Source organism: Rana temporaria, chromosome 1 (assembly GCF_905171775.1).
Source record: "Rana temporaria chromosome 1, aRanTem1.1, whole genome shotgun sequence".
Lineage (NCBI taxonomy): Eukaryota > Metazoa > Chordata > Amphibia > Anura > Ranidae > Rana > Rana temporaria.
The window spans coordinates 182,334,733-182,361,432 of NC_053489.1; the positions used below are offsets into that span (position 1 = coordinate 182,334,733).

Here is a 26,700-nt window from a genome sequence, read left to right on the forward strand (position 1 = left end):
GTTTTCAGCGCTGTCGCAGTTTGACAACTGCGCAGTCGTGCGACGTGGCTCCCAAACAAAATTGATGTCGTGTGTTTTTTTTTTTATTTTTTTTTTTACTTTTATTTATTTATTTTTCTCCCAAAAATAGTTTTCGTTTGGTATTTGATCACCTCTGCGTTTTTATTTTTTATTTTTTGTGCTATAAACAAGAGTGACAATTTTGAAAAAAACACAATAGTTTTTTTACCTTTTTGTTAATAAATATCAAATTTTTCTTCATACTTTTGGTAAAAAAAAAAAAAATCAGACACTTGACACATTTTTTGGGACCATTTTTGGGACCATTCACATTGATCAGTGCTATACAACTGCACTGTTTACTGTGTAAATGTGACTGGCAGGGAAGAGGTTAACCCTAGGGGCCCTGAAGGGGTTAAATATGTTCCCTAGGGAGTGATTCTAACTGTAGGGAGAGGGGACTCGCAAGGGGAGGAGACCGATGTGTGTTCTGTACTGGTAACACACATCGGTCTCCTCACCTATGACAGGACGTGGATCTGTGTTTACACACACAGATCAACAGTCCTGCTGTAATCGCGGGTGCCCGGCGGACATCGCGCGCTCCCCCCACCCAGGATGGGAGTCTGTGGACGTCATTTGACTATGGGCAGGTAGGGGAGTGTTAAAACCATTTTTTGCTACAAAATAGCTTTAACTTGTAAACACAAAGTGTAAAAAACAGGCTTGGTCCTTTTTTAAAGCGTTGTTTTAGCCTAATATATATTTTTAAAGTCAGCAGCTACAAGCACTGTAGCTGCTGACTTTTAATAAGGACACTTACCTGTCCAGGGAGCCCCTTAATGTAAGGTGCTGGCGCCGCCATTTCAACTAAGGGAAACCGGCAGTGGATCCTTGCGGCCTTACTGCCAGTTTCCTACTGCGCATGCGCGAGTCGCGCAGTGCTTTTTGAATGCCCAGCTTGTCTTCTGGGACACACAGGTCCCAGAAGACAACGGGGGAGCTCACCGAAAAAAGAGGTGATGACATGGGCCACGGCCCGACTGGTTCATACGCGGTACTTCCAAAAAGGTAAGAGGAAAGGGAAAAAAAGTATATCCAAAAACGAGATGTTGAGAGGTGGTCTCTAGTTTAAGACCACCTCTACAAAATGGGTGAAACTCTGCTTTCAGTGGTTAATGCAGAATTCTGGGCAAAACCCTTAATTTTGACTAGAGCAAAGGGGAGTTGTAACCAATGTCGGATTTTTAAATTTTTTTCTGCTATCTGTGTCCCGTTTTGAGATTTCCCTTTACTTCCTGTCCCATAACCAAACAGGAAGTGAGAGGAAATCCCTGCAAATTAAATGAGTTTTTTTTGGGGACCCCCAAATTCACCAGATCGAGTGTCCCAATTGAAAGATTTCTCTGTTATTACTTTTCTGGGGAAAACAATGATAATGTAAAAAAGGATGTGGGGCACGGACGGCAATAAAAAGTGTGTAATACCTGTAGTGAATTGCCATCCCCCTCCTTCCTGTAGTTTTTTTAACTGAAGGGAAGCGGGACACAGCAAAATGAGCCATCGGTACAAATTGCTGTAAAAAAAGTGGTTGTAAAGACCTCCATTCATTTTTTTTTTTTTTTGTCAAGGATATGTAAACCTTCCCTTTTTAAAAACAAAAAAACAAACCTGTGACTGTCATACTTGCCTCCTCTGTGCAGTTGGTTTTGCAGAGTGGCCCCAATCCTCCTCTTCTGGGGTCCCTTAGCAGCACTCCTGGCTCCTTCTGGAGTGCCCCATCGGAGCAGCGCTCTCCCTTGGTGCATGCGTGCGGGCGCACTCGCGTGTCCTGCTGCTGCGTCCATTGACAGCAGGACTTGGCTCCGCCTCCCATGTCATTCAATGGCTGCGCTGCTATCAATCTATCCAATCGGGAACCGATACACCAACCTGGAGCAAGTGTGCTCATCCCTGACTCAGGAACGAGTTGTAGTGAAGGGCCACCCTCTTTCACCAACCCCAGCCCCCCATACATACCTGAGCTCAATCCAGGGCTGTGACAGAGCAGTGGTGCGTCTTTCTTCCTCCTCCACTGGACTCTGTGGGAGCAGTGGGACCTGTCATCAGCATGTGGCTTCCTATGGTGGCACATAGAGAAAAAAAGATGCCAGAAGCACCAGCTGGGGTCAACCCAGAAGAGGGAGTTCAGGGGCTGCTCTCTATGCATTGCACAGAGCAGGTAAGTATAGCATGTAAATGTCTTGTGTGTTTTTGTTTTTTTAACAAACTTTACAATCCCTTTAATCTACAGTGTAGATTAGTCTATTTAGCACAATGCTATAAAAAAGTGACTTTTTTACACTTGCAAATGTCTACTAGATTAACCATAAAGTGTTAGTGTATAGACCTAAGCAAAATACTTTTTTATCCTCCTAATTTTTTTTTAAATGTCATTTTCCACCAGTCTGTGCCAATTGGTGCTTTAAGTGGAAACAAAGAGATTGAAGCATCAGTTTCTGTAAAACAAGAAGCAGTGTCTCTAACAACCCCAGCATTGCTGAATGTCCGGGTAAGGTTCATTTCTAATTTTCTGCTTAACCTTGTCCTAAAACAAAGTACATTTAATAAGGTTTTGATAGGGTAGTGAATGGTTAAAGCCAGCCCTCTGTAGCCCCGCTGAAACTTGTTGGATTTGTGTAAAATAGTACATGAATTCTTTAAATAGAAAATGGAAACTGTTCTTGTATAATTGCGACAGTTGAAAGGTGGTGAGATTTTCTTTTTTTATTCTAAGTCCTTTCTCAAACTTTTCCAGACCAGGCACCCTTTGGGGGGCACACAGCGTGGCGATCAGTAGTGCGGTGTGTCGCTCTGATGTAGGCTCTTTTACCATGTGATCAGCTGTGACGAATCGCAGCATAACTAGGAAGTGTAGATTATCGGCATTCCTCTATACACGCTGACAGGGCGTGAGTAGAGGAGAGCCATCAGTAAAGGAGAAAACATACTTATTTACAACATTTTATAACTGAAAGAACGTATTTATTTTTCCAAACTTCCTCCTTTTTTTTTTTTTTGGTGCTGAAAATTTGGCCTGGGCATGATGGGGGGTGGAAGTGCCTGTTATTGAAGTTGTTTAAATTATGCACAATCTTGAGGCACCCCTTTCTATAATGTAAAAACTAATAGTTTCTCTTCCGTTCATGGACGGACACGGCAGCCTTGAACTTGGGGATATATATCCGCTTCCTTCCAGGAGAGTTAGGCAGAAACAAAGCACTTTAAGTGTTAACAACACTTTCCTCAGTGCAGCTCCTCCCAGGGGGCGTGGTTCCACGTGTATAACCCACATCCTGCTCTAGCAGCTCCAGTTTCTTTCTGCCTAACGTCAGGAGAGGACAGGCACTCTGGAGTCCCTGTACTCAGACTTTTTTGCATTTTTTTTCCCCTACTTTTTATTATTTGTTCCTGCATTTTGAATCCTGTGATTCTTCTATCAACAGCCGACTGGGTGACAGGCTGGGTCTTTACTCTTGTAGTCCCCCCCCCATGTTTGGCCATCGAGCGTGTGCCGGCCCTCAGCTCAGCTCTGGGTCGTCCACGACATACCCCATTGCTTCAGGGGCGGCTGGGGAACTACATGTTCCAGGACACACATATGACCGATCTCTCTATGACCTCGTCAGTGTGTCTGGCCGATAGCCATGCCATTGGTGGACGTTGGTTCTGTCCAGGATACCTCCAGCCGGTAGTCACAGGAAGGGTAAGTAGTGGCCTCTTGCCCTGGCAAGGTGGTATGGCTGGTATTTTCCCTGGGGAGGTCCGCCCTGTTTTCCTCTCTCCCTCCTTCCCCAGACTGGGTAGCGGCTGTGAGGGGGGGCTTCCTGGGGTTTCTTTATTACCACTGGGGCTCGTGTGTGGTGGGGGACTGTTTTTACTCTGGGAGGTGCTGCTGTGTAGTGTTAAATGCATCACTGGGGATTTTAAACTGCGCCACGGCCGCCATTTTGCCATGGTCGCGGTTTACATAGCTCGGCGGCCATTTTCCTGTAGCCCGCTGGTGATTTTTACCTCACGTCGGCCTTTTTGGAAATGTCTTGGCCTCTTGTGTCAGTTTTAGCGCTGCAAAACGCCGCAAATCTTCCCTTAGGTGACAGACACAGCACAGCCAGCACATCAGAGCACACCTCAGGTTTTCAGCTCTCTGCAGCCGGGTGGGGTGGTGAGTCCCTGGGAGGCCTCTGCTTCTATTTTTGCAGCCAGGAGGTGACCGATTGGTTGTTCTGTCTTGCAGTACACAGCGGTGGGGCAACATGGAACCTGAACCTGGTGTTTCTGCCCCAGCAATGCCTGAATTATCCTTTAATCTCCCTGCCCCTGCCACATCTGTTGAGGCTATGTCGGCTGTCCTTGAGGCGTTTCTCGCCAGGTTTGAAGCAGCTAGTGCCCAGAAGGGGGGTAAAAGCGCCCCCTCCCTGGGCCTGCTTCTTGGGATATCTCTGACAGACTCATTGCCTGCTGTTGCTTCAGGATCTGGTTCTGTAATGTCAGATGATGCAGGCTTAACCCACACGGACTGTGAGGATGACTCTGCCTCAGGGTCAGTAAATGATAGGGAATTTGTTGGAGCTCTTATTTCTGCGGTCCGCGATACTCATAAACTTGAGGATTTGGCGGGGGCACCGGATGTGCCGGTCCCTTTTGGGTTCTGCAAACCGCCCAGCACCGCAAAAGTATTTCCCTGTATTCCATATTTGGAGCAATTGCTATGTAAGGAATGGGACACGCCACAAAGTTTTTGCTGTTCCTAAAAACTTTGCGGTCCGTTATCCCTTTGAGGAGGACTTTTAGAAAAAGTGTCTCTCCTCCATCAGTGGACCCTCCCGTGTCCAGACTGAGTAAAGCCGTTTGTGGCCGGGTCTCTGGTGTCGCAGACACTGACTGAACGGGCAAAGTTGCAGAAGCTGGAGGAGCAGGATGCTTCCGAGACCTGCAAGGACCTGGCTGAACAATTGGTTCAGGGTCTAAAATTTGTCTGAGTCGGCCCTGGATACGCTTCCCTTGCTTTCCAGAGCCTCTGCGGTGGTACTACGCCGCCTTGTGTGGCTGAAATGCTGGTCTGCGGACCAATCCTCCAAGAAGGCTTTGGTAGATTTGCTCTTTAAGGGTGAGCGGCTTTTTGGGGCGTCCCTGGATGACATTAAGGATGCCACAGGTGGCAAGAGCACACTGCTCCCACAGTCTGAGAAGGGCAAGGAGCCTCGCCGTAGGCAAGGGCCCTCTTTTACTACCCCAAAGCGTTTTTTTTTCGTGCGGCGGGAAAAAGTTTGCAAGGTGCTAAGGCACCCGCTGCAGGGTAGAAGCGCCCCTGGTTCCGCAAGGCTAACAAGCCTGCGGACTAGAGTTGCCACCTCATCCCTTTAAAACCGAACACATATGAATTACACAGGTTCTGAGGCTAATTTAATGCAGATGAGGCACCAAGTGAGTTTAATTACCACCTTAATCAGCCACAGAACCTGTGTAATTATTGTGTGTTCGGTTTTAAAGGGATGAGGTGGCAACCCTACTGCGGACAAACCTGCTTCCGCATGAAGGTCTGTCCCCGCCCGTGTCTCGGGTGGGGGGCCGGCTTCGCGAATACGCGGCTCGGTGGAGGTCTCCTCTCTCTCCGACCGTTGGTTTTGCAAAGTAGTTTCCTCGGGGGACAAGATAGTTTCTCTCGTCCACCAAACAGATTTTTTCCTTCCAACCTCCAGCTTCCTCCGGTTCGCCGGCAGGCTCTGTCGGGCTGTCCAGGATCTTCTGGTCAGGGGAGTGAGATTGTACCAGTTCCCTCCAATCTGTTCGTAGTACTCAAGAAGGAAGAGGTCCGTCCAATCCTGGACCTCAAGGCCCTCAATTGCTTTGTCAATGTGCAAAAATTCCAGATGGAGTCGGTTCGCTTGGTAATAGCAGCACTCCATCAGGGGGACTTCATGGCGTCCTTGGATATAATGGACGCATACCTACATGTTCCCATATGCACAAAGCACCAGAGATTTCTGCGCTTTGCGATCGGGGAGGACCACTTTCAATTTGTGGCCCTCCCGTTCGGCCTGGCCTCGGCACCACGAGTTTTCACCAAGGTGCTCGCCCCGATACTGGCCCTGCTGAGACAGCGAGGGATTGCTATCGTGGGATATCTGGACAACCTTCTCCTCTGAGCTTCCTCAGGCTCAGAATTAGAAGAGGACGTGTCTATCACGTGTCAGACTCTCCAAGAGTTTGGCTGGCTTCTGAATATCCAGAAGTCAGTGTTGGTTCCGTCTCTGCGTCTGGAATACCTAGGACTAGTCCTGGATTCCGCGGAGGCGAGAGTCTTTCTCCCAACAGAGAAACTCCAGACACTGCATTCTGTGGTGTAGCAGTTGACCCAGAAGTGGTCGTCTCTTCGATTCTGCATGAGGGTTCTGGGTCTGATGGTGGCCTCTTCCGAGGCAGTTCCTTTAGCCCAATTCCACACCAGGGAATTGCATAAGGAGATTCTGTCACGTTGGGACAAGCTCCAGTCTTCTCTGGATTACCAGATTCAGTTGAGTCAACTGGTCAAGTCTTCCCTGGTATGGTGGCTGACGTCTCCGGTGCCTCGGACCGGGAAGACGTTTCTGCCGTGCCAATGGACAGTGGTCAAGACGGATGCCAGCCTCTCCGGCTGGGGGGGGGGGCGCTCGTTTGGGGCACCCAGTCAGCCCAGGGGCGCTGGACTCAGGAGGAGTCGCGCCTTCCAATCAATGTTCTGGAGCTCCGAGCAATCAATCTGTGCCTTGCCAGGTGGTCCCTGGAGCTGCAGGCCCGACCAGTCAGGATCCACGGCCGTGGCGTACTTCAATGATCAGGGAGGCACACAAAGCTCGGCTGCAGCGTTGGAAGTCACGCACATCCTTTGGTGGGCCGAGAGGTCCGTTCCGGCTCTGTCGGCCGTGTACATTCCGGAATTGGTAAGCCGAGTACCTGAGTCGCCAAACACTGGACCGAGGAGAATGGTCACTTCACACGGAGGTGTTTCGGAGTCTGTGCCTAAAGTGGGGCACTCCAGACGTGGACCTCCTAGCGTCCCGTCTCAATCGGAAGGTGCCACGGTTCGTGGCCAGGTCAAAGGACCCCTGGGCGTACGCGTCAGACGCGTTTGTGGCACCTTGGGGTCACCATCGCCTGATTTACGCCTTCCCTCCTCTGAAGCTTCTTCCTCGTCTGCTGCGCAGAGTGGAAGCCGAGGGGATTCCAACAATCTTGATCGCCCCAGATTGGACGCACCGCTCCTGGTACGTGGACCTGGTGCGTCTGGTGGCAGACGCCCCTTGGCGTCTACCCCTGAGAGAAGATCTTCTGTCACAGGGTCCGATCTTCCACCCTGATTTACAGTTGCTGGCTTTAACGGCGTGGCTGTTAGGCCTCGGTCCTTAAGTACCTGACTCTTATCAGGCTCGGTGGTCTCTACCATGCTGCGTGCACGGAAGTCTACCTCACGTAGGATTTACCATCGTACTTGGAAGGCCTACATCTCTGTGTGAGGAGATGAAGTGGCACCCTCGTTCATACGTGGTGTCTAGGATTCTGCTGTTTTTACAGCGGGGAGTGGATCAGGCTCTCGTCTTGAGTACGGTTAAGAGTCAGATTTCAGCTCTGGCTGTTTTCTTTCAGCGACCCTTGGCGGCCCACTCCTTGGTGCGTACGTTTGTACAGGGGTCAGACATGTGGCCCCTCTGGTGCGCCATCCGCTACCCCCATGGGACTTGAATTTATTCCTTTCGGTGCTTCAGGATGCTCCCTTGGAGGACATCCGAAAGATCCCTTTGTTGACTGTCACAGAAGGTGGTTTTTCTGGTAGCAATTGCCTCGATCAGACGAGTATCTGAACTGGCGGCCTTGTTTTGCAAGGATAAGGTGGTACTGCGACCTCAGCCGTCTTTTCTCCCGAAAGTGGTTTCGGCTTTTCACATTAATGAGGACATTGTTCTTCCATTCTTGTGTCCTCAGCCGAAGGAGGCCACTTTACATTCCCTGGATGTGGTTCGGACCCTACGAGTGTACTTATCTGCTACGGCTCCGTTCCCAAAGTCGGACTCACTGTTCATGTCGGTGGCTGGTCCCAAAAAAGGTCTGGCAGTCTCGTTGGCCACCATTTCCAGGTGGATCCGACAGGTTGTGCTTCAGGCCTATGCCCTGAAGGTGCGGGCGCCTCCCTTTCGGGTTACGGCTCATAAGACCAGAACGATCGGTGCCTCTTGGGCTTTCCGTCATCAAGCCTCTGTGTTACAGGTGTGTAAGGCAGTGACCTGGTCGTCGGTCCACACTTTTTCAAAGTTTTACAAGGTGGATGTGAGTGCATCTTCTGATGCCTCCTTCGGCCGCAGGTGTTACAGGCAGCAGTTTAAGATTGGAGTTCCTCCGTTGAGTAACTCCGGTTTTTGTTTGGGGTGTAACCTGTTTTTGCTGTGTTATTTTTCCCACCCCTCAAATTTTTTGACACTGCTTGGGGACGTCCCTAAGGTCAATGAAGGCTGTGTCCGTCTATGAACGAAAGAGAAAAAGGATTTTTGTACTCACCGTAAAATCCATTTTTCATGGACGGACACAGAACCCACCCCTCTTTTTGTTTGTACTGCCTGTTGCGAACTGGAGCTGCTAGAGCAGGGTGTGGGTTTTACCCGGGGAACCACGCCCCCTCGGAGGAGCTGCACTGAGGAAAGTGTTAACACTTATAGTGCTTTGTTTCTGCCCAACTCTCCTGGAAGGAAGCGGATATAACCCTAAGGTCAAGGCTGCTGTGTCCGTCCATGAACTCAGAGAAATGGATTTTACGGTGAGTACAAAAATCCTATTTTTCCATAGTGCAGTGGCCTCTACACATGTAGCACACCCAACGTTTTAACCACTTAAGACCCGGACCAAAATTGCAGCTAAAGGGCCAGGTTTTGCGATTTGGCACGGCGTCGCCCAGAGGCGATTCAGTTCGCATGTGCCGCGCTATATAAGTTTTTCATTCATTCATTCATTCATTCATTTAACAGACAATTGCGCGGTCGTGCTAAGTGGCTCCCAAACAAAATTGGCGTCCTTTTTTTCCCCCACAAATAGAGCTTTATTTTGGTGGTATTTGATCACCTCTGCGGTTTTTATTTTTTGCGCTATAAACAAAAATAGAGCAACAATTTTGAAAAAATGCAATATTTTTTGCTATAATATGCCCAAAAATATATAAAAAAAACTTTTGTTTTCCTCAGTTTAGGCCGATACGTATTCTTCTACCTATTTTTGGTAAAAAAAAAAAAACGCAATAAGCGTTTAAGCGCTTTTTTTTTTTTTGTGACTGCGACATTATGGCGGACAATTTTGACACATTTTTGGGACCATTGTTTACTGTGGAAATGGCAGTTGCAGTTTGGGAGTTAACCACAGGGTGCGCTAAAGGGGTTATGTGTCACCTAATGTGTGTTTACAGCTGTAGGGGGGTGTGGCTGTAGGTGTGACGTCATCGATTGTGGCTCCCTATAAAAGATCACACGATCGATGACACCGCCACAGTGAAGAGCGGGGAAGCCGTGTTTACACGCGGCTCTCCCTGTTCTTCAGCTTCGGGGGCCAATCGCGGGACTCACGCGCGAGCGGGTCATGGGTGCACTCTGTAATCTGGTGCACAAGATTGTGACGCTGCTCAATAAAGAGTTATGGCTTTGTGTAATAAAAAAATGGAATGGGTTGATCCATCCACTGGCTTATTGACTAATTTTTGGCAATTTCTAGACCTTTTGTTAAAGCACCCCTGAAGAACCTAGAAGGCACCCCAGGGTGCCGCAGCTCTCTGGTTGAAAGGCTGATTTAAGTGCGCAGCAGTTTATTTAAGTGCCCATATGTCTCTGACAGTGTCTTGATGAACTGTTTTCAGCTTAAAGTGGAGTTCCACCCATAAATATAACATTACATCAGTAGTTTTTTTTTTTTTTAGATGCCTTCAAAGTGTTGTTGCTAGGCAGAATAGTTCATCTTCCCACTTCCTGCACGTAGGTGCTTAATGCTTCCTAACCTACACCGCACAGACTCCTGGGAATGTAGTGGGTGTAACTTTCCAGGAGTCTGGGCATTCCCCAGTCTCAAAGAATCATGTGACTTGGACAGCACGTGCTGAAACCTGATCTGATACTGCTTGTGCAGCACTGAGCATGTGCGAGATCTGCAAGGCTGAAATCCAGGAAGTCATACAGTCTGGCTTCATGATGCCCACACTTAAGATGGCCCCAGTCAATTTCTATTTTATAAAGTGTCTAAATGCTGTAACAACCTAACAAAACGGACCTTAGTTTACAGACTAACTTTACTAGAATACATTAAGCTTGTGTATTACAGGGGTATTTATATTTAAAAAGTGAAATTGTGGCCGGAACTCTGCTTTAAGTAAAAGTCTGATGTCTATGAAACGCTGCCATCTGATGCTCTGCCGAACACTTCTCTTTTCTTTAGACCTAAATAGCCCGGTTACACGTGTGTGTGTGTGTGTGTGTGTGTGTGTGTGTGTGAGATACGTGAGATACGTGTCTGCCTATGTGTGTTCTATGTGCCCAAACGGTTTCCATGCACCAAGGAACATACCTGACAGATTTTTGGCCAAATCGGTACATTGCATGTAAAGTATATTCACATGGATGCATTGTGGTACATTGAAGGGCCAGGTATGTTTACTGAGCTAATATGTTTTGAAGACTTATTAGAAATTAATGGGAATTCCTCCCATGTGCAACTTGTGCTACCAACACGATTTAATGTGCGTGCTTCTAGCCAAATATAAACGGTCACCTAATGTGACCACCGTGCTTAACCACCTAAGGACCCCTTCACGCCGATATACGTCGGCAGAAAGGCACGGCTGGGCACAAGCATGTACCTGTACGTCCTCTTTAAGAGCCCAGCCGTGACCGGACCTGATCGCCACCGGTGTCCCGCGATCGGTCACAGGAGCTGAAGAACGGGGAGAGGTGTGTGTGTGTGTGTGTGTAAACACACCTTCCCTGTTCTTCATTGTGGCAAGGTCAGTGATCGTCTGTTCCCTGATATAGGGAAAGGCGATCACTGACGTCACACATCCTGCCCCGCCCCTCTACAGTTAGAAAAGCATATGAGGTCACACTTAACCCCTACAGCCCTCCCTAGTGGTTAACTCCTAAACTGCAATTGTCATTTTTCACAGTAATCTGCATTTTTATAGCACTTTTTGCTGTGAAAATGACAATGGTCCCAAAAATGTGTAAAAATTGTCTGATTTGTCCACCATAATGTCGCAGTCACAAAAAAAATTGCTGATTGCTACCATTGGAAGTAAAAAAAAAAAAAAAATTCATAAAAATCCTATAAAACTATCCCCTATTTTGTAAACGCTTTGAATTTTGCGCAAACCAATCGATAAACGCTTATGCGAATATATATATATATATATATATATATATATATATATATATATATATATATATATATATATATATATATATATATATATATATATATATATATATATATATATATATATATAAATTTTTTTGGGGGGGGATATTATAGTATAAAATATTGCATTTTTTTTCAAAATTGTCGCTCTATTTTTGTTTAACGCAAAAAATAAAAACCGCAGATGTGATCAAATACCACCAAATGAAAGCTCCATTTTTGGGGAAAAAATGACGCCAATTTTGTTTGGGAGCCACGTCGCACCGCGCAATTGTCAGTTAGGGCGACGCAGTGCTGAATTCGCAAAAAGTGTCCAGGTTCTTTACCTGCATAATGGTCCGGGTCTTAACCACTTAAGACCCGGACCAATATGCAGGTAAAGGACCAGGCCCCTTTTTGCGATTCGGCACTGCTTCGCTTAAACTGACAATTGCGCGGTCGTGCGACGTGGCGCCCAAACAAAATTGGCGTCCCTTTTTCCCCACAAATAGAGCTTTCTTTTGGTATTTGATCACCTCTGCGGTTTTTATTTTTTGTGCTATAAACAAAAATAGAGCCACAATTTTGAAAAAATTTCAATATTTTTTACTTTTTGCTATAATATCCCCCAAAAATATATACAAAAACGTTTTTTCCCCTCAGTTTAGGCCGATGCGTGTTGTTCTACCTATTTTTGGTAAACAAAATCGCAATAAGCGTTTGATTGGTTTGCGCAAAATTTATAGCGTTTACAAAATAGGGTATAGTTTTATTGCATTTTTATTACTACTAATGGCGGCGATCAGTGATTTTTTTCGTGACTGCGACATTATGGTGGACACATCGGACAATTTTGAAAAATATTTGGGACCATTGTCATTTTTACAGCAAAAAGTGCTATAAAAATGCATTGTTTACTGTGAAAATAACAATTGAAGTTTGGGAGTTAACCACTAGGGGGCGCTGAAGGGGTTAAGTGTGACCTCCATATGTGTTTCTAACTGTAGGGGGGCAAAATCATGTGCATGCCTGGCCACTCCCTTGGGCCTTTACAGTGTATGGCATAGTTCATCATTACGGAAGGGTTCTTTTATTTAGCAAGATTGTGGGAAACCAGCATTTTGTGAGTCCCGGTTGTCTGTGTTGCTTTCCCTTGGTGCAGGATTCATGACTTTGAATGCTGCTGCACTACAGTGCTGTAATTAACCTTAAGCCACTTCAGTTGCAGGTGGGGTGATGGTTTTTGATCATTTTAATTTCTCATGTCTTCTTGATAGCCTGGAAACAGGCTTGGTTATTTTGTTAAATGGTACAAAGATTAATTGTGTAGAGCTATAATCTATTGCAGCCAATCAGATTTTTCTGTGCTTAGTGTATGCATTGCTGTTTGAATAAGCATTGCTGTTTGAATAAGCCAGGGGTGCCCAACCGCTGGCCACATGTGGCCCGCGACGCCCTCCGATGTGGCCCGCCATGTCTTGCTCTAAAATGGCGGGTCGGCAAGCCCAGATCGCGGGTTCCCGACCCTCCATCTTCGAGCATTAGTGCGAAGAATGGGGTCATGTGCGGAGGCCGCGGCTGGCCTATCCGTGATCGTGGCGGGGCTGGTTTATCTGTGATCGTGGCCAGCCTGGACCCCCGCCTCATTGTGAACACCGCTGCCTTCACTTCCCTCCAGGCTCTCCCTCTCCTACTAACTGATGAAAGCTACAAGCTGCAGGTGAGGGCATAGATGCAGTCTGGGGAGAGGGAACAGCCAGCCAGAGTCAGTATAAATAACAAAAATGTCAGTATAAGTGTAGTAGTGAGGTGGTCAGTGTAGTGGTCGGTGTAGGTGACAGTGCAGTGGTAGGTGCAATGTAGTGGGTAGTGTAGTGGACAGTGTAGTGGCAAGTATAGGAAACAGGTAGGTTAATGTAGGGGTCAGGTAGGTCAATGTAGGAATCGGGTAGGTTAGTGTAGTGGTCAGTGTTGGAATCAGGCTGGTCAGTACTATTGTAGGAAGGGCTCAGGGAGTGCTAAAACTCCACAGGTTAGGGGGCGCAAGTTACTTGCCTTGCCCCGGGAGCTGACAACCCACGCTACGCCACTGACGCTCATTGTGGCCCGCGAGACCGGTTACTAAGTCGATAAAGTGGCCCTCGCTCCTCAAAAGGTTAGGCACCCCTGGAATAAGCCATAGTCTAGGGGTAGGCAACCTTTGACCCTCCAGCTGTGGTGAAACTGCAAGACCCTGACAATCATAGGCATGACTCGCAAAGGCATGATGGGATTTGTAGTTGCTCCACAGCTGGAGGGCCGAGGTTGCCTACCCCTGCCATAGTCCATAATAGGGAAAGATCTTTTGTTGGAGTGCATGAAATGCCAAGTTGCCCTTTCAAATTGTTTCCTAATGTTTAAAAATATAAACAATTGAGGTAAAAAAAAAAAAAAAAAATTGTCAGGTTGTTTTGTAACGTTACAAACTTTACAGACAAAACTCTTAGAACATTTTTATTTTTTCAGCCTCCATCAACAACAACATTTGTTCTGAATCAAATTAACCAGTTACCACAGCTTGGCAACACAATAGTGATGTCAAAAACACCTCCTGTTACTACCACCCGACAGACTATTACAGTAACAAAAATCCTTCAAACAAGTGCTACAACAAGGCCATCCACAGCTGCCACTGTGACTACTGCACCAACAAAAGAACAAATTCAGTTGAAGGATCTACTAAAAAATAGCAGTCTAAATAAATTAATGAAACTGAAACCGCCTTCAAACATTGCACAGCCAGTTGCAACAGCAGCAAGTAAGTATCTCCTACTTTTACTTCTAACCTTGTTTAAATTTCTTGTATGTTAAGATCCTAGTCTTCCTCATGGGGCAAGATGATGACCATTGCAACAAGGTCACCCACCCACCCATCCACAAATTAGTTTTTTATTTGTGCAATAGCAAAATGTATTTGTGGTTTTCATAACTTGTACCGTGTGTATGTTTGCTGGAACCAGATTGTTTTTGCAGCATTGAAAAATACATTGTTGCAGAATTTGTAATATTTTCTCCAAAGGTGGTAAGTGCCACCAAACCAGGTAATTTATTTTATTTTGGGTGTATGTTTTTTTTTTTTGCACAACCTCTAGATGGGTGTTTATTCACGTGGATATTCTTGGTGAACATTGGCTTTCTCTGTAGTGTTGTCGTCTCTCCCCTTCCTCCAATAAAATATTATTTTAGATGGGTAGGCATGGAAGCAGATCACTCGAATAGTATCTTATTAGAAATAATATATGCTGGTCCATGCCTCATCTTTGTGCCAACTGAAAGCATGGCTGACTGTTTTGAAAAAATGGTTCCACAGGCCATTTTAATCAGCTTTTTGTCTTCAACTGTGAAGTTTAAACCTATGCATGGAAGGGGTAGATGTATGTAAGCAACTAAAACACATATTTTTATTTTCTGTAAAGTTAGAAGATTAGGTTACTGCTTCTTTAAAACTTTACACATTTATTTCCCCCTGCTTCTTTTTATAATGTTTCAATTTGACATTGTGTTACTACAGCTGATCTTCTCAATGGTGCAAAAAAAGATATTACTAATAAGGAAGTGACAAGAATTTGGATCAATGATGACATTAAGATGAGAAGTTTTTCACCCACTAATGTAAGTTAAGTGACATTGTAAACCTGTTTTCATTGTTTTTGGATGCACGACTTTTGGGACATGAACTTTGCTTATAGGCATTTGTACATTTAAACTTTTTTTTTTAATTTAACACTTTTCATTGTAAGAACATTTGTTAATTTTTCTAATTATTAGTGGGAGCAAATTGATGATCGTTCTTGACCGCATTGCAGGATGGAGAATGTATTCTTGAAAGAATTTATAACCGTATATGTGTTTTTTTGTTTGGTAAAGTCCATTCATCGATTTTTTATTTATTTTTGGCCCCTTTCATATTTGTGTACGACCTGAAAGTCGCGTGACTTAAAGCAATGCTTGTGCAATCTTGAGGTCTATGGACCTCAAGTCGCATCAAAATCGCACCAAAGGTAGTGTCAGGGACTTTGTTTTAACAGATATAAACATGGATGTGAATTTGCAGTCCCAAATCGCAGGACAAGTCGCACAAGTGTGAAAGGGTCCTAAAGCAAACACAATCTTTAACTATTTTTGAATGTTCTGACATTTTTTATTTGCAATTCTACTAGTGTACACCCATCTTAAATGTACAGGTTTTTCTTGGCTAAATCTTGTCTGATTTTATGATAATTGTATGCATTTAATTTTGTTTCATTTTGCCTTAAGTTATTTTTCTTTTAACATTTAATCTATTTCTCAGTTTCATACAGCATACATAGTTTAATACATTGTTAACCAAATCGTTGGTGGTACTTAAAATTTTTGTGTGTTCACTGTTTGTAGAAAGTTAAAGAGGAGGATGAACCAGAGGAAGAAGATGAAGACGAAATGGGACATGCAGAGACCTATGCAGAATACATGCCAATTAAACGTATGTTATTCCTAGTTGGTAAATCTTCATACTGCCTTAAAGTTGTAAAGGAAAAACATTTTTTGCCTAAAATTAATGTCTGCAAGGTAGACAGAATAGTGTAATGATTCTGTTAAACGAGTAAATACCTATTAAATTCCTTCATCTATATCACCTCCGGCATTCTAGTTTCTGTTCTCTCATTCACTTCCTGGTTTGCATCGCTCGTTCATGTAAGAAATACATTTCCCAGTATGATTTGCGGCACGCCCAGTAATTTACACCTCCTTGAAGTCTCTAACACGTAGAGAGCATCCTGCTGCACAGATGTAGTGAGGGGGGGTGAGCACGTCACTGACCACTGCAGTAAAGCCTCCCTTCACGGTGGTCAGTAAAATCAGGCAAGCAGGAAGTGAACAGAACAGAGAAGAAATAGAGAAACTTCTGAGCAAAAACGAACAATGAGGAAGTGAAAAGAGGAATGTCTGCAGATAAAGGATGATTATTATGGAAAATAAAACATTTCCTTTACAACCCCTTTAATATTATTGTATAACGTTTCAATTGACAAAATAGTTTCTACCTCTAACTTATGTTTTGCGTTTTTTTTTCCTCATCTTGTTCAACCCTTGGCTTTTTAGTAAAGCAGGGTATTAAACAGAAAACAGACTGATATATTATGTATGTATGTGTGTGTGTGTGTGTGTGTGTGTGTGTGTGTGTATATATATATATATATGTATGTATATATATATATGTATGTATATATGTATGTATGTATATATATATATATATATATATATATATATATATATATATATATATATATATATATATATATATATATATATATATAGTGCGTGTCCAGCTTTAGTGGTTTTAGTTTAGTAGTTGCCGTGGTGTTTTGCATGTATATTTTAATCAGTTTGTAAGACCACTCCAAACGTCACCTAAATAACCTTTTGAAAACTGTTTTACATACTGTAACGTTTCAGATGGCCTTGAGGTTTGTAAACCTCTTTGAATAGGAAGGCTGGCGACACCGGTATTTGCCCGTTTCAGGCTTGCAGCTATCTGTGTCTCCTTCATTCACCTTGAATGAACCCTCAAATTGCTGGGATCCTGTGCTACATGCAAGCCAGAGGCTGCAACAAGAAAAAGTTATTTGAGAAATGGTGACTATGGTTGCTGACCACGACTTTTAAAAATACTAATTGCTTGGCAGTCATGGTCCTGTTTCATTCTAATTTTAGTGACTAAGTTGACATACACAAGAACTTTTGACTCTCCTGATCTGGGTACTTGTTCCAGGTTAGTAACTGCATGTATGGAAACCACTTGGCCAGTACAACAGCTAAGCAACTAGCATTTTTGGCCGGTCAGCAGTGGCAGCTCCTTCTTTTTTTATTTGTCACGATGGGTCTTTTTAATGCACTTGGTACCACTTATTCTTGGGTTGAGCTTGGTATTAGGGCTCGTTCTCGCCAGAACATGGTATGGGAAACCTGCGTTCCGTGTAAATTTCCTGCACCGCGTTCAATATGCACTGGGTGTGCGATCTGCTGCGTGTAGTACAATGCAATCTGGTTGCAGTGTGCTTTTTAAAAGTGGTGTATAAATTCATTTTGGTGCAATTTCAAAGTAAAGTATGGTGGGGTGTGTTTTTTTTTTTTTTTTACAGAAATCATACTTGCCTAGGTGTGCATCTGTCCCCTGTCTGCTTTAAGACTGAGTGATCAAACGCTACTGATCACTCAGTTCTTGGTGCGCTGTAAGCGGAGAACTGGTGATTCAGTCACCAGCTCTCTGCCCGAGCTTTGGCTGTACTTCTTTTTCAGTCCTTTCAAATGAATGGAATGGAAATCGCACCACACTGACCGTGTCCTTTGTGTTTCAGCTGTGAACCAGCCCTAAAGCGGACCTAAATGCATAAATTTAAAGCCCAACTCCAGGCAAAAAAATTTCCTTGCAGTGGGGCTGTGACTGCAAGAGTCAATCGCTCGTTTTGTCTGTGGTATTGGGGAACGGAGACAGCCCTGTTCTGTACATGAGGACATCCAGGAACAGTCCACCAGTGGATCACACTGTTGGCCGGCAAAACAGAGGATTATATCGGTGTAGGCTTTCTACTCTTTCCCCTGGGCAAAACAAGCAGTTAACCCTTGCAGTGTGCAAGGGAATTTTTTTTTTTTCCTGAAGTTGGGCTTTAACAGTACTAAAAACAGGTACATTCAAGGCAAACTTTGAATAACTGTTGCCCATACTGGTGTGCTTATGTTGGCGCTCAACCAAACTCAGGTGGCTGGTGTCATGCTAATAATTTTGTGCAGTTCCATGGGAACTGCAGATCAGAGGCTAGGATGGGAGTTCTCTTGACGGTCAAAAATAGGAAGATTTCTTTTTTTTTTTTTTTTTTTTTTTTGGGGGGGAGGGTTTGCTTTGGTTTTAAGTTTTGGGCAGAACTAGGTAGGCCATAGGGAAGGTAAAGTGAACAGAATGGGGCAGACGTATGGAATAGCTCATGGGCCCTGGGGAAAGTGGGCTATGAACAAAAGGAGGGTTTAAACAGAGTAGGGGAACCAGGATATTAGATAGGGTATTTAACTGTTTAACTTGATTGATACCGCCTTGTTCCCCCGTTGATTCCCCGTAAGAGTGAACAGTGGACTTTTTATATGTTTATGTACCCATGATATATGTTATGTTTATTCTCTGTGACCTTTACTAAAGGGAAAAATAAAGAAACTGACAAAGAATAGGAAGATTTATTTCTGCTCTTAAGTGCCCTTACCTCGCATAAGAGGTGGGTAATTGCTCATATTGGGCCACCCCCATCAGTTCATCCTCCGCAGTTTTATTACCCTTTATACCACCTCCCCCTCCATCTAGATTGTAAGCACCATGAGCAGGACCGTCCTATTCCTTCTGTATTGTAATTGTACGGCCTCCCTTTTTATATTGTAAAACGCTGTTGGCGTTTATATAAATCCGGTATAATATAATATTGTCTGTTGCGTGGTTATTTGTAGTGTAAGGTCTGTGACAAAAAACTTAAAGGACTGTTTTTTTTATTTTTCCCAACACATTAGTTAAAGTGGGACTGCGACATCCTGATCCTGTTGTAGAAACCAGCTCTCTGTCTAGTGTGACGCCACCAGATGTTTGGTTTCAGACTTCTATCCCTGAGGAATCCATTGACCATGGCTGGCTATCGGCTCTGCAATTAGAAGCTGTAACTTATGCTGCACAGGTTGGTTATGAACTTTGCAATAATGGGACATAAGGTAAACTTTGTTTTTGTTCTATCTTCCTTTTCTTGACATTGCATTATCTTTTTTTTTTTTTTTAAAGCAACACGAAACGTTTCTTCCTAATGGTGAAAGAGCTGGATTCTTAATTGGTGATGGTGCTGGAGTTGGCAAAGGAAGAACCATTGCTGGAATCATATTTGAAAATTATTTGTTAAGTAGGAAAAGGTCGCTGTGGTAAGTGAAATATTTCCCCCTCCTCTTGTTGTCACTAGACTAAACTTTACTAGATCCTGTCTTAAAGTGGTTGTAAATGCAGAAGGTTTTTTATCTTCATGCATTAAGAGAAAAAGCCCTCTGTGAGCATCAGCCTCTCAACAATACTTACCTGAGCCCATCTCCATCCAGCCATGTCCATGAGTGTCTTGGCCGTCTGGGACTCTCCCTCCTGATTGGCTGAGAAACGGCAGCAAACGCCATGTGGCTCCCGCTGCTGTCAATTACTCTTCCCATGAGGTGATAGGGGGCGGGACCAAACTGCTATGTCTCTGAATGGATACACGGAGCCTTAGCTTAGGTGCCCCTATAGCAAGCTGCTTGCTGTTGGGGCACTCAGCAGGAGGGAGGGGCCAGGAGCTCCAGCCAGGGACCCAAGAGGAGGATCCATGCTGCCCTGTGCAAAAACACTACACAACAGGTAAGTATAACATGTTTAAAGTCTAAAATAACAATCCATTTAAAGCTGGGTCCCAAAAGGCAGTTTTATTTTTTTCAACCAGCAATTTGAAGAAGAAAAAAGTAAAGGTAAAAATAAAAAAACTTGACAGATCTCTGAATCGACACACATTGATGCAGGTATCTCTCCCACTGTGCTGTTTCCAACGTTTGCAGCCAATGGTGTTCCAGAATGCTCTTTTAACAGAAGTCAATCATTAGACTGGCTTCTGTTGTCAGCTGTACACACAGACCGAAAGTTGGCTGGTTTGTGCCATGTCACATTGTTGTGCACCTTTTATTTTAAGGTGTCATGTATATGGTATTGCTAATGGGGGGGGAGTTATAGATGGCTTTTAACATGTTTGGATATTGTTTCCACATAAACTGTTTTTGTTTTTCCTGCAGGTTTAGTGTGTCAAATGACTTAAAGTATGATGCAGAAAGAGATCTGAGAGATATTGGAGCAAAAAACATTCAGGTTCATTCTTTAAATAAGGTTGGTCAAATAATCTCCCCTTTAACCATTTTTTATATATATAGAGATATAGATATCTTTAATATTTTCTATATTTGTTTTCTATCTCTACAGTTTAAATATGGCAAAATCTCATCAAAACATAATGGAAGTGTGAAGAAGGGTGTCATATTTGCTACCTATTCTTCTCTGATTGGTGAAAGTCAATCAGGTGGTAAATATAAAACTCGTTTAAAGCAGCTTCTTCATTGGTGTGGAGAGGACTTTGATGGTGTTGTATCCTTTTCATTGGCTGGATTTCAGCCTTTTAATTGTGTTCAGTAGTGAAAATTCACAAAAAAAGCTATGTTGTGTCTGTCTGTTCTTCCTTAATTCAATTGTAAACAGATTGTATTTGATGAATGTCACAAGGCTAAAAATCTGTGTCCAGTTGGTTCATCAAAACCAACAAAGACTGGTTTAGCAGTATTGGAGCTACAAAACAAGCTGCCTAAAGCCAGGGTTATATATGCTAGTGCCACAGGTATGTACATTTATGTTGGTAAGAACATAACCCAACATCTCTCTCCACTAGTTTTTATAAAAGCTCCTGTTGTCTTTCAGGTGCCTCTGAACCAAGAAACATGGCTTATATGAGTCGTTTAGGAATCTGGGGTGAAGGCACTCCTTTTAGAGAGTTTAATGACTTCATCCAGGCAGTGGAAAGAAGGTAACATTTTATTTTATTTATTTTTTCCTTTTTGTTATCTTCTGTGTTGGCAAATGTTAAGTGAAGAAATATGTATGTACAGTAAAACACACAGGTGTCAAACGCAAGGTCCGCGGGCCGAATCCGGCCTTCCAGGCCTTTTCATGTGGCTCTCGCACCTCTCCTGCAGCTGCAGGAGAGCTCCAGCCCTCCTCTGGTCCTCCTTCAGACCCTGTTCTTTCTGCTTTCAAGCAATGCATCCAGCTTCTTCACAGCAGCAGCATAGGGGGGGGCACTCAACTTCTGATGGTGGTGGGACTCTTGACATTTAATGTAAGGGGAGGGGATGCGCTGGACATCTAATTATGCAGATACAATCGGCCCTTGAGGGCAATCATAATGCTGATGTGGCCCACAATGAAATTGAGTTCGACACCCCTGGTATAACAGATTTTAATAAAAATGTTTGTTTGGCTCAAATGACAAAATAGCCCTAAAGAATTACATTTATATTCAGTTCTTGGTACCATGTTACTGATAATATACAGTGCCTTAAAAAATTATCCATACCCCTTTTTTTGAAGTTTTCCACATTTTGTCATGTTGCAACCAAAAACAAATGAAATATGTGATAGACCAACACAAAGTGGCACATAATTGTGAAGTGGAAGGAAAATGATAAATGGGTTTCAAAATTTCTTACAAATATCTGAAAAGTGTGGCGTGCATTTGTATTCAGCCCCCAAGTCAATATTTTGTAGCACCACCTTTTGCTGCAATTACAGCTGTAAGTCTTTCTCTTTCGTTCATAGACGGACACAGCCTTCATTGACCTTATGGTTATGCTTCTTCCTACCAGGAGATTTAGGCAGAATTCTACAGCACTTAAGGTGTTAAAAACTTTCCTTCATGCCGCTCCTCCCAGGGGGCGTGGCTCCCCCAGGCATAACCCACACCCTGCTTTAGCAGCCTCAGTTTGTTTTCTGCCTGACAGGAGGTCAAGGCTCTCTCTGGAGTTCCTGGACTCTGGAGTTTTTTTCTGGCGATTTTTCTCGCTTTTTTTTTTTTATTTTGTTCCTGCATTTTGAATCCTGCGATTCTTCTATCAACAACCGACTGGGTGACAGGCTGGGTCCTCGACTCTTGTAGTCCCCCCATGTTCGGCCTTCGAGCGTGTGCCGGCCCTCAGCTCAGCTTTGGGACGTCCACGACAGGCCCTGTTGCTCCAGGGGCGGCCGGGGAACTTCGGTTCTAGGGCACACATATGACCGGTCTCTATGGCTGTGTCACAGCGTGTCTGGCCGACAGCCATGCCATTTACGGACGTTGGTTCTGTCTGGGATACCTCCAGCCGGGTAGTCGCAGGACAGGTAAGTAGTGGCCCCTTACTCAGGTAAGTGGTCTGGCTGGTGGTTTCCCTGGGGAGGTCGACTGAGGGTCCGCCCTGCTTTCCTCTCTCCCCCTTCCTCTCCCTCCTTCCACTGACTGGGTAGTGGCTGTGAAGGGGGGCCTCCTGGGTTTTCTTTCTTACCACCGGAGCCCGTGTGTTGTTGGGGGACTGTGTTGTTACTCTGGGGGGTGCTGCGGTGTGCTGCTGTGTTCTATGAGGTAATTCTTACCTCAGACAGCGGCCGTCTTGGAAATCTCCTTGGTAACGCTGTGATTCTTTTCTGAGGTGACAGACAAAGCACAGCCAGTGCTGCTGTGTTCTATGAGGTAATTTTTACCTCAGATGGTGGCCATCTTGGAAATCTCCTTGGTAACGATGTGATTCTTCCCTGAGATGACTCAGCACAGCCTCTGGTCTCTTCTACCAGTTTTAGTGCTGTAAAACGCTGTGAATCTTCCATGAGGTGAAGACACATCACAGCCAGCACATCGGAGCACACCTGAGGTTTTTCAGCTCCCTCTGCAGCTGGGTGGGGTGGTGACTACCGGGGGCCCCCATGCTCTGCAATAGCAGCAAGGAGGTGACCAGTGTTTTTTTTTTTTTGTCCTGCCTTGCAGGGTGGGTGACTCAAGCTATGCCTGAGTTAACCCTTAACGCCCCTCCCCCTGCCACATCTGTTATGTTGGCTGTCCTGGGTTTCTTGCCAGGTTTGAAGCAGCTAGTGCCCGGATGGGGGGTAAAAAAGCGCCCCCTCCCTGAAGCCTGCTTCTGGGGATGACACAGAATCGCTGTTTTTTTCTGGTTCTGTTATGTCAGAGGCTGCGGTTTTAACCCTTATGGATAGTGAGGATGACTCTGCTGCAGTCAGTTGCTGGCAAGAATTTGTTGGAGCTCTTGTTTCTGCGGTGCGTGAGACTCTAAAAATTGAGGATGTGGCGGAGACACCTCCGTGTCAGTACCAGCAGACTACCACGCACCGCTGAAGGGTTTCCTTGTGTTCCTTATTTGGACAATATGTTATACAAGGAATGGGATGCACCGCAAAAAGTTTGTCAAAAAACTTTGCAACCGGTTACCCCCTTGAGGGGGGCTTTAAAAAAAAAAAAAAAAAAAAAAAAAAAAAAAAGTAGGTCTCTCCTCCGCCAGTGGATCCCCCTGTGTCCAGACTGCGCATGGCCACCACGTTGCCTGTGGAAGGGGCTCCTGCATTTCAGGATCCCACTGATAGGAGAGTGGAGGCCGTGGCCCGCTCCATATTCACGGTGGTGGGTTCGGCGGTGAGGCCGGCTCTGGCCGGGGCCCTGGTCAGGCCCCGACTAAAAGGGCGAAGCTCCTGCTGCAGGAGCTGGAAGAAGGACCTCTAAGGTGGCCTTGGAGATGGCCGTTAAGGGTGAACGGTCCTTTTGGGTCTTCCCTGACTGGCATCATTGAGGATGCCACGGGTGGTAAGCGCATGCTGTTCCCACAATCTGGGAAGGGCTAGGGACCTCGCCCTGTGCAAGGACCCTCCTTGCCTAGCTCTGAGCGTTTTCTCTTTCGTTCATAGACGGACACAGCATCCTTTGACCTTAGGGTTATGTTCTTCCTACCAGGAGATTTTAGGCAGAATTCTTACAGCACTTAAGGTGTTAACTTTCCTTCATGCCGCTCCTCCCAGGGGGCGTGGCTCCCCCAGGCATAACCCACACCCTGCTCCAGCAGCTTCAGTTTGTTTCTGCCTAACCGTCAGGAGAGTCAGGCTCTCTCTGGAGTCCTGGACTCTGGAGTTTTTTCTTGCAAATTTTTTTTTTTGCATCTTGCAAGTTTTTTCCTCGCTTTTTTATTTTATTTTTGAATCCTGCGATTCTTCTATCAACAGCCGACTGGGTGACAGGCTGGGTCCTCGACCCTTGTAGTCCCCCCAGGTTCGGCCTTCGAGCGTGTGCCGGCCCTCAGCTCCGCTTTGGGACGTCCACAACAGGCCCCATTGCTCCAGGGGCGGCCGGGGAACTTCGGTTCTAGGGCACACATATGACCGGTCTCTATGGCCTTGTCACAGTGTGTCTGGCTGACAACCATGCCGTTCGCAGACGTTGGTCTGTCTGGGATACCTCCAGCCGGGTAGTCGCAGGACAGGTAAGTAGTGGCCCCTTACTCAGGTAAGTGGTCTGGCTGGAATGTTTTCCCTTGGGAGGTCGACTGAGGGTTTTTCCCTGCTTTCCTCTCTCCCTTATTCCTCTCCCTCCTTCCCCCTTTGGGTGACGGCTGTACAGGGTTTTTTTTTCCCTGGGGCTCATATTTTTTCACTCGGGTATGGCTGGGGCTGTTCTGTGTCGCTGCAGGGGACTGTGGTGGTCATTCTGGGCATTTTTGTGTGTGCTGTGTGCTGTTTTGGTGTACTGTCTTTTTTGGGTACACTGTCTTTTTAAAACTGCGCAATGGCGGCCATTTTGCCGGAGCCGCGCTTGTATTATTCGGCAGCCATTTTCTTGTGGCCGGCGCCGTTTTCAGCACTAGTTCGGCCTCTAGTGGCCGTTTCGGCGGGGAAAAAAGACAGCGAATCCTCTGAGGGGACAGACGCAGCGCTGCAGCTTCTCCTCAGCACACTTGTCCTTCACAGACCGCGCTGTACCAGGGGGGTGGTGAGTCTCAGGGGGCCCCAGACTGTGCTCTAGCGGCCGGGAGGTGACCTGTGGGTTACTTTTTTACTGCCATTGGCAGTGGGGGTGACACGGCAGCTGCAATATGGAGCCTGAATCAGGCCCCTCATTCCTCACAATGCCGGAATTAACCCTTAGCGCCCCTTCCCCTGCCGCATCTGTTGAATCGGTGTCGGCTGTCCTGGAATCTTTTCTCACCAGGTTTGAAGCTGCCAGTGCTCGGTTGGGGGGTAAAAAGCCCCCCCCCCGGAGGCTGTTTCTGGGGATATCTCTGACGCAGAATCTGATAACGCTGTTGCTGCTTCTGGTTCTGTCATGTCAGAGGATGCGGGCTTAACCCACATGGACAACGAGGATGACTCTGCTGCGGAGTCTGCTGACAAGGAATTTGTTGGAGCTCCTATAACTGCGGTACGTGAGACTCTTCATTTAGAGGATGTGGCGGAGACTCCAGCGGTGTCAGTCCCTTTTGGATTCCGCAAACCTCCGCGTACCGCTAAGGTATTACCTTGTGTTCCTTATTTGGACAATTTGTTGTATAAGGAATGGGATACACCGCAAAAGGCTTTTACTGTTCCTAAAAGCTTTGCTACCCGTTACCCCCTGGAGGAGGACTTTTTAAAAAAGTGGGTCACTCCTCCGTCGGTGGACCCTCCTGTGTCCAGACTGAGTAAGGCTACTACGTTGCCTGTGGAGGGGGCTCCTGCTTTCAAGGACCCCGCTGATAGGAGAGTGGAGGCCGTGGCCCGCTCCCTGTTCTCGGTGGTGGGTTCGGCGGTAAGGCCGGCTCTAGCCGAAGCCCTGGTTGCTCAGACGCTAACTGAAAGGGCGAAGCTCCTGCTGCAGGATCTGGAGGGTCCAGGGTGCTTCCGAGTCCTCTAGGGACCTGGCTGAGCAGTTGATTCAGGGTCAGAAGTTTCTCTGTGAGGCGGCTATGGATTCGATTCCTTTGCTTTCCAGGGCTTCTGTCTACGCAGTGGTTCTGCGCCGCCTTATATGGCTGAAGTGCTGGTCGGCTGACCAGTCCTCGAAAAAGGCCTTGGTGGATTTGCCCTTTAAGGGCGGACGGCTCTTTGGGGCATCCCTGGATGACATTAAGGATGCCACTGGAGGTAAGAGCACCTTGCTCCCTCAGTCGGGGAAGGGTAAGGAACCTCGCCGCAAGCAAGGTCCTACTTTTACTACCCCTAAGCGGTTTTTTCGTGCGCCCAGCGCGGCTAGAAAAGGTCCGCAAGGGGCAAAAGCCCCTGCTGCCGGGCGTAAGCGCCCCTGGTTTAACAAACCAAACAAGCCTGCGGACAAGCCTGCTTCCGCATGAAGGTCTGCCCCCGCCCCGGTCTCGGGTGGGGGGACGGCTTCACGACTTCGCGGATCGGTGGAATTCTCTTCTGACCGACCGTTTGGTTTGCGAGGTGGTCGCCTCGGGGTACAAGATAGAGTTCCTCTCTTGTCCCCCAAACAGATTTTTTCCATCCAACCTCCAGCTTCCTCGGGATCGTCGGCTAGCCCTGTCCGGGGCTGTCCAGGATCTTCTGGACAGAGGGGTGGTTGTGCCGGTTCCCTCGCTGGAACGGTTTCGGGGGTTCTACTCCAATCTGTTTGTGGTTCCCAAGAAGGGAGGGGTTCG

General features: G+C 46.0%; 1 protein-coding gene across 3 annotated transcripts in view; it reads left to right on the forward strand.

The window, feature by feature from the left end:
• The window catches only part of SBNO1 (strawberry notch homolog 1), a 135,911-nt gene that overhangs the window by 15,060 nt on the left and 94,151 nt on the right, over positions 1-26,700 (forward strand). The window contains exons 3-13 of one of the 3 annotated variants that reach the window (XM_040347290.1): positions 2,447-2,551; positions 13,942-14,233; positions 14,472-14,516; positions 14,987-15,087; positions 15,850-15,937; positions 19,006-19,166; positions 19,268-19,401; positions 20,287-20,377; positions 20,471-20,632; positions 20,744-20,879; positions 20,960-21,065. In XM_040347290.1, the coding sequence (XP_040203224.1) occupies positions 2,447-2,551; positions 13,942-14,233; positions 14,472-14,516; positions 14,987-15,087; positions 15,850-15,937; positions 19,006-19,166; positions 19,268-19,401; positions 20,287-20,377; positions 20,471-20,632; positions 20,744-20,879; positions 20,960-21,065 (1,421 nt within the window). The remainder of the gene's footprint in view (positions 1-2,446; positions 2,552-13,941; positions 14,234-14,471; positions 14,517-14,986; positions 15,088-15,849; positions 15,938-19,005; positions 19,167-19,267; positions 19,402-20,286; positions 20,378-20,470; positions 20,633-20,743; positions 20,880-20,959; positions 21,066-26,700) is intronic. The other 2 variants (XM_040347291.1, XM_040347292.1) reach the window with 2 other exon arrangements.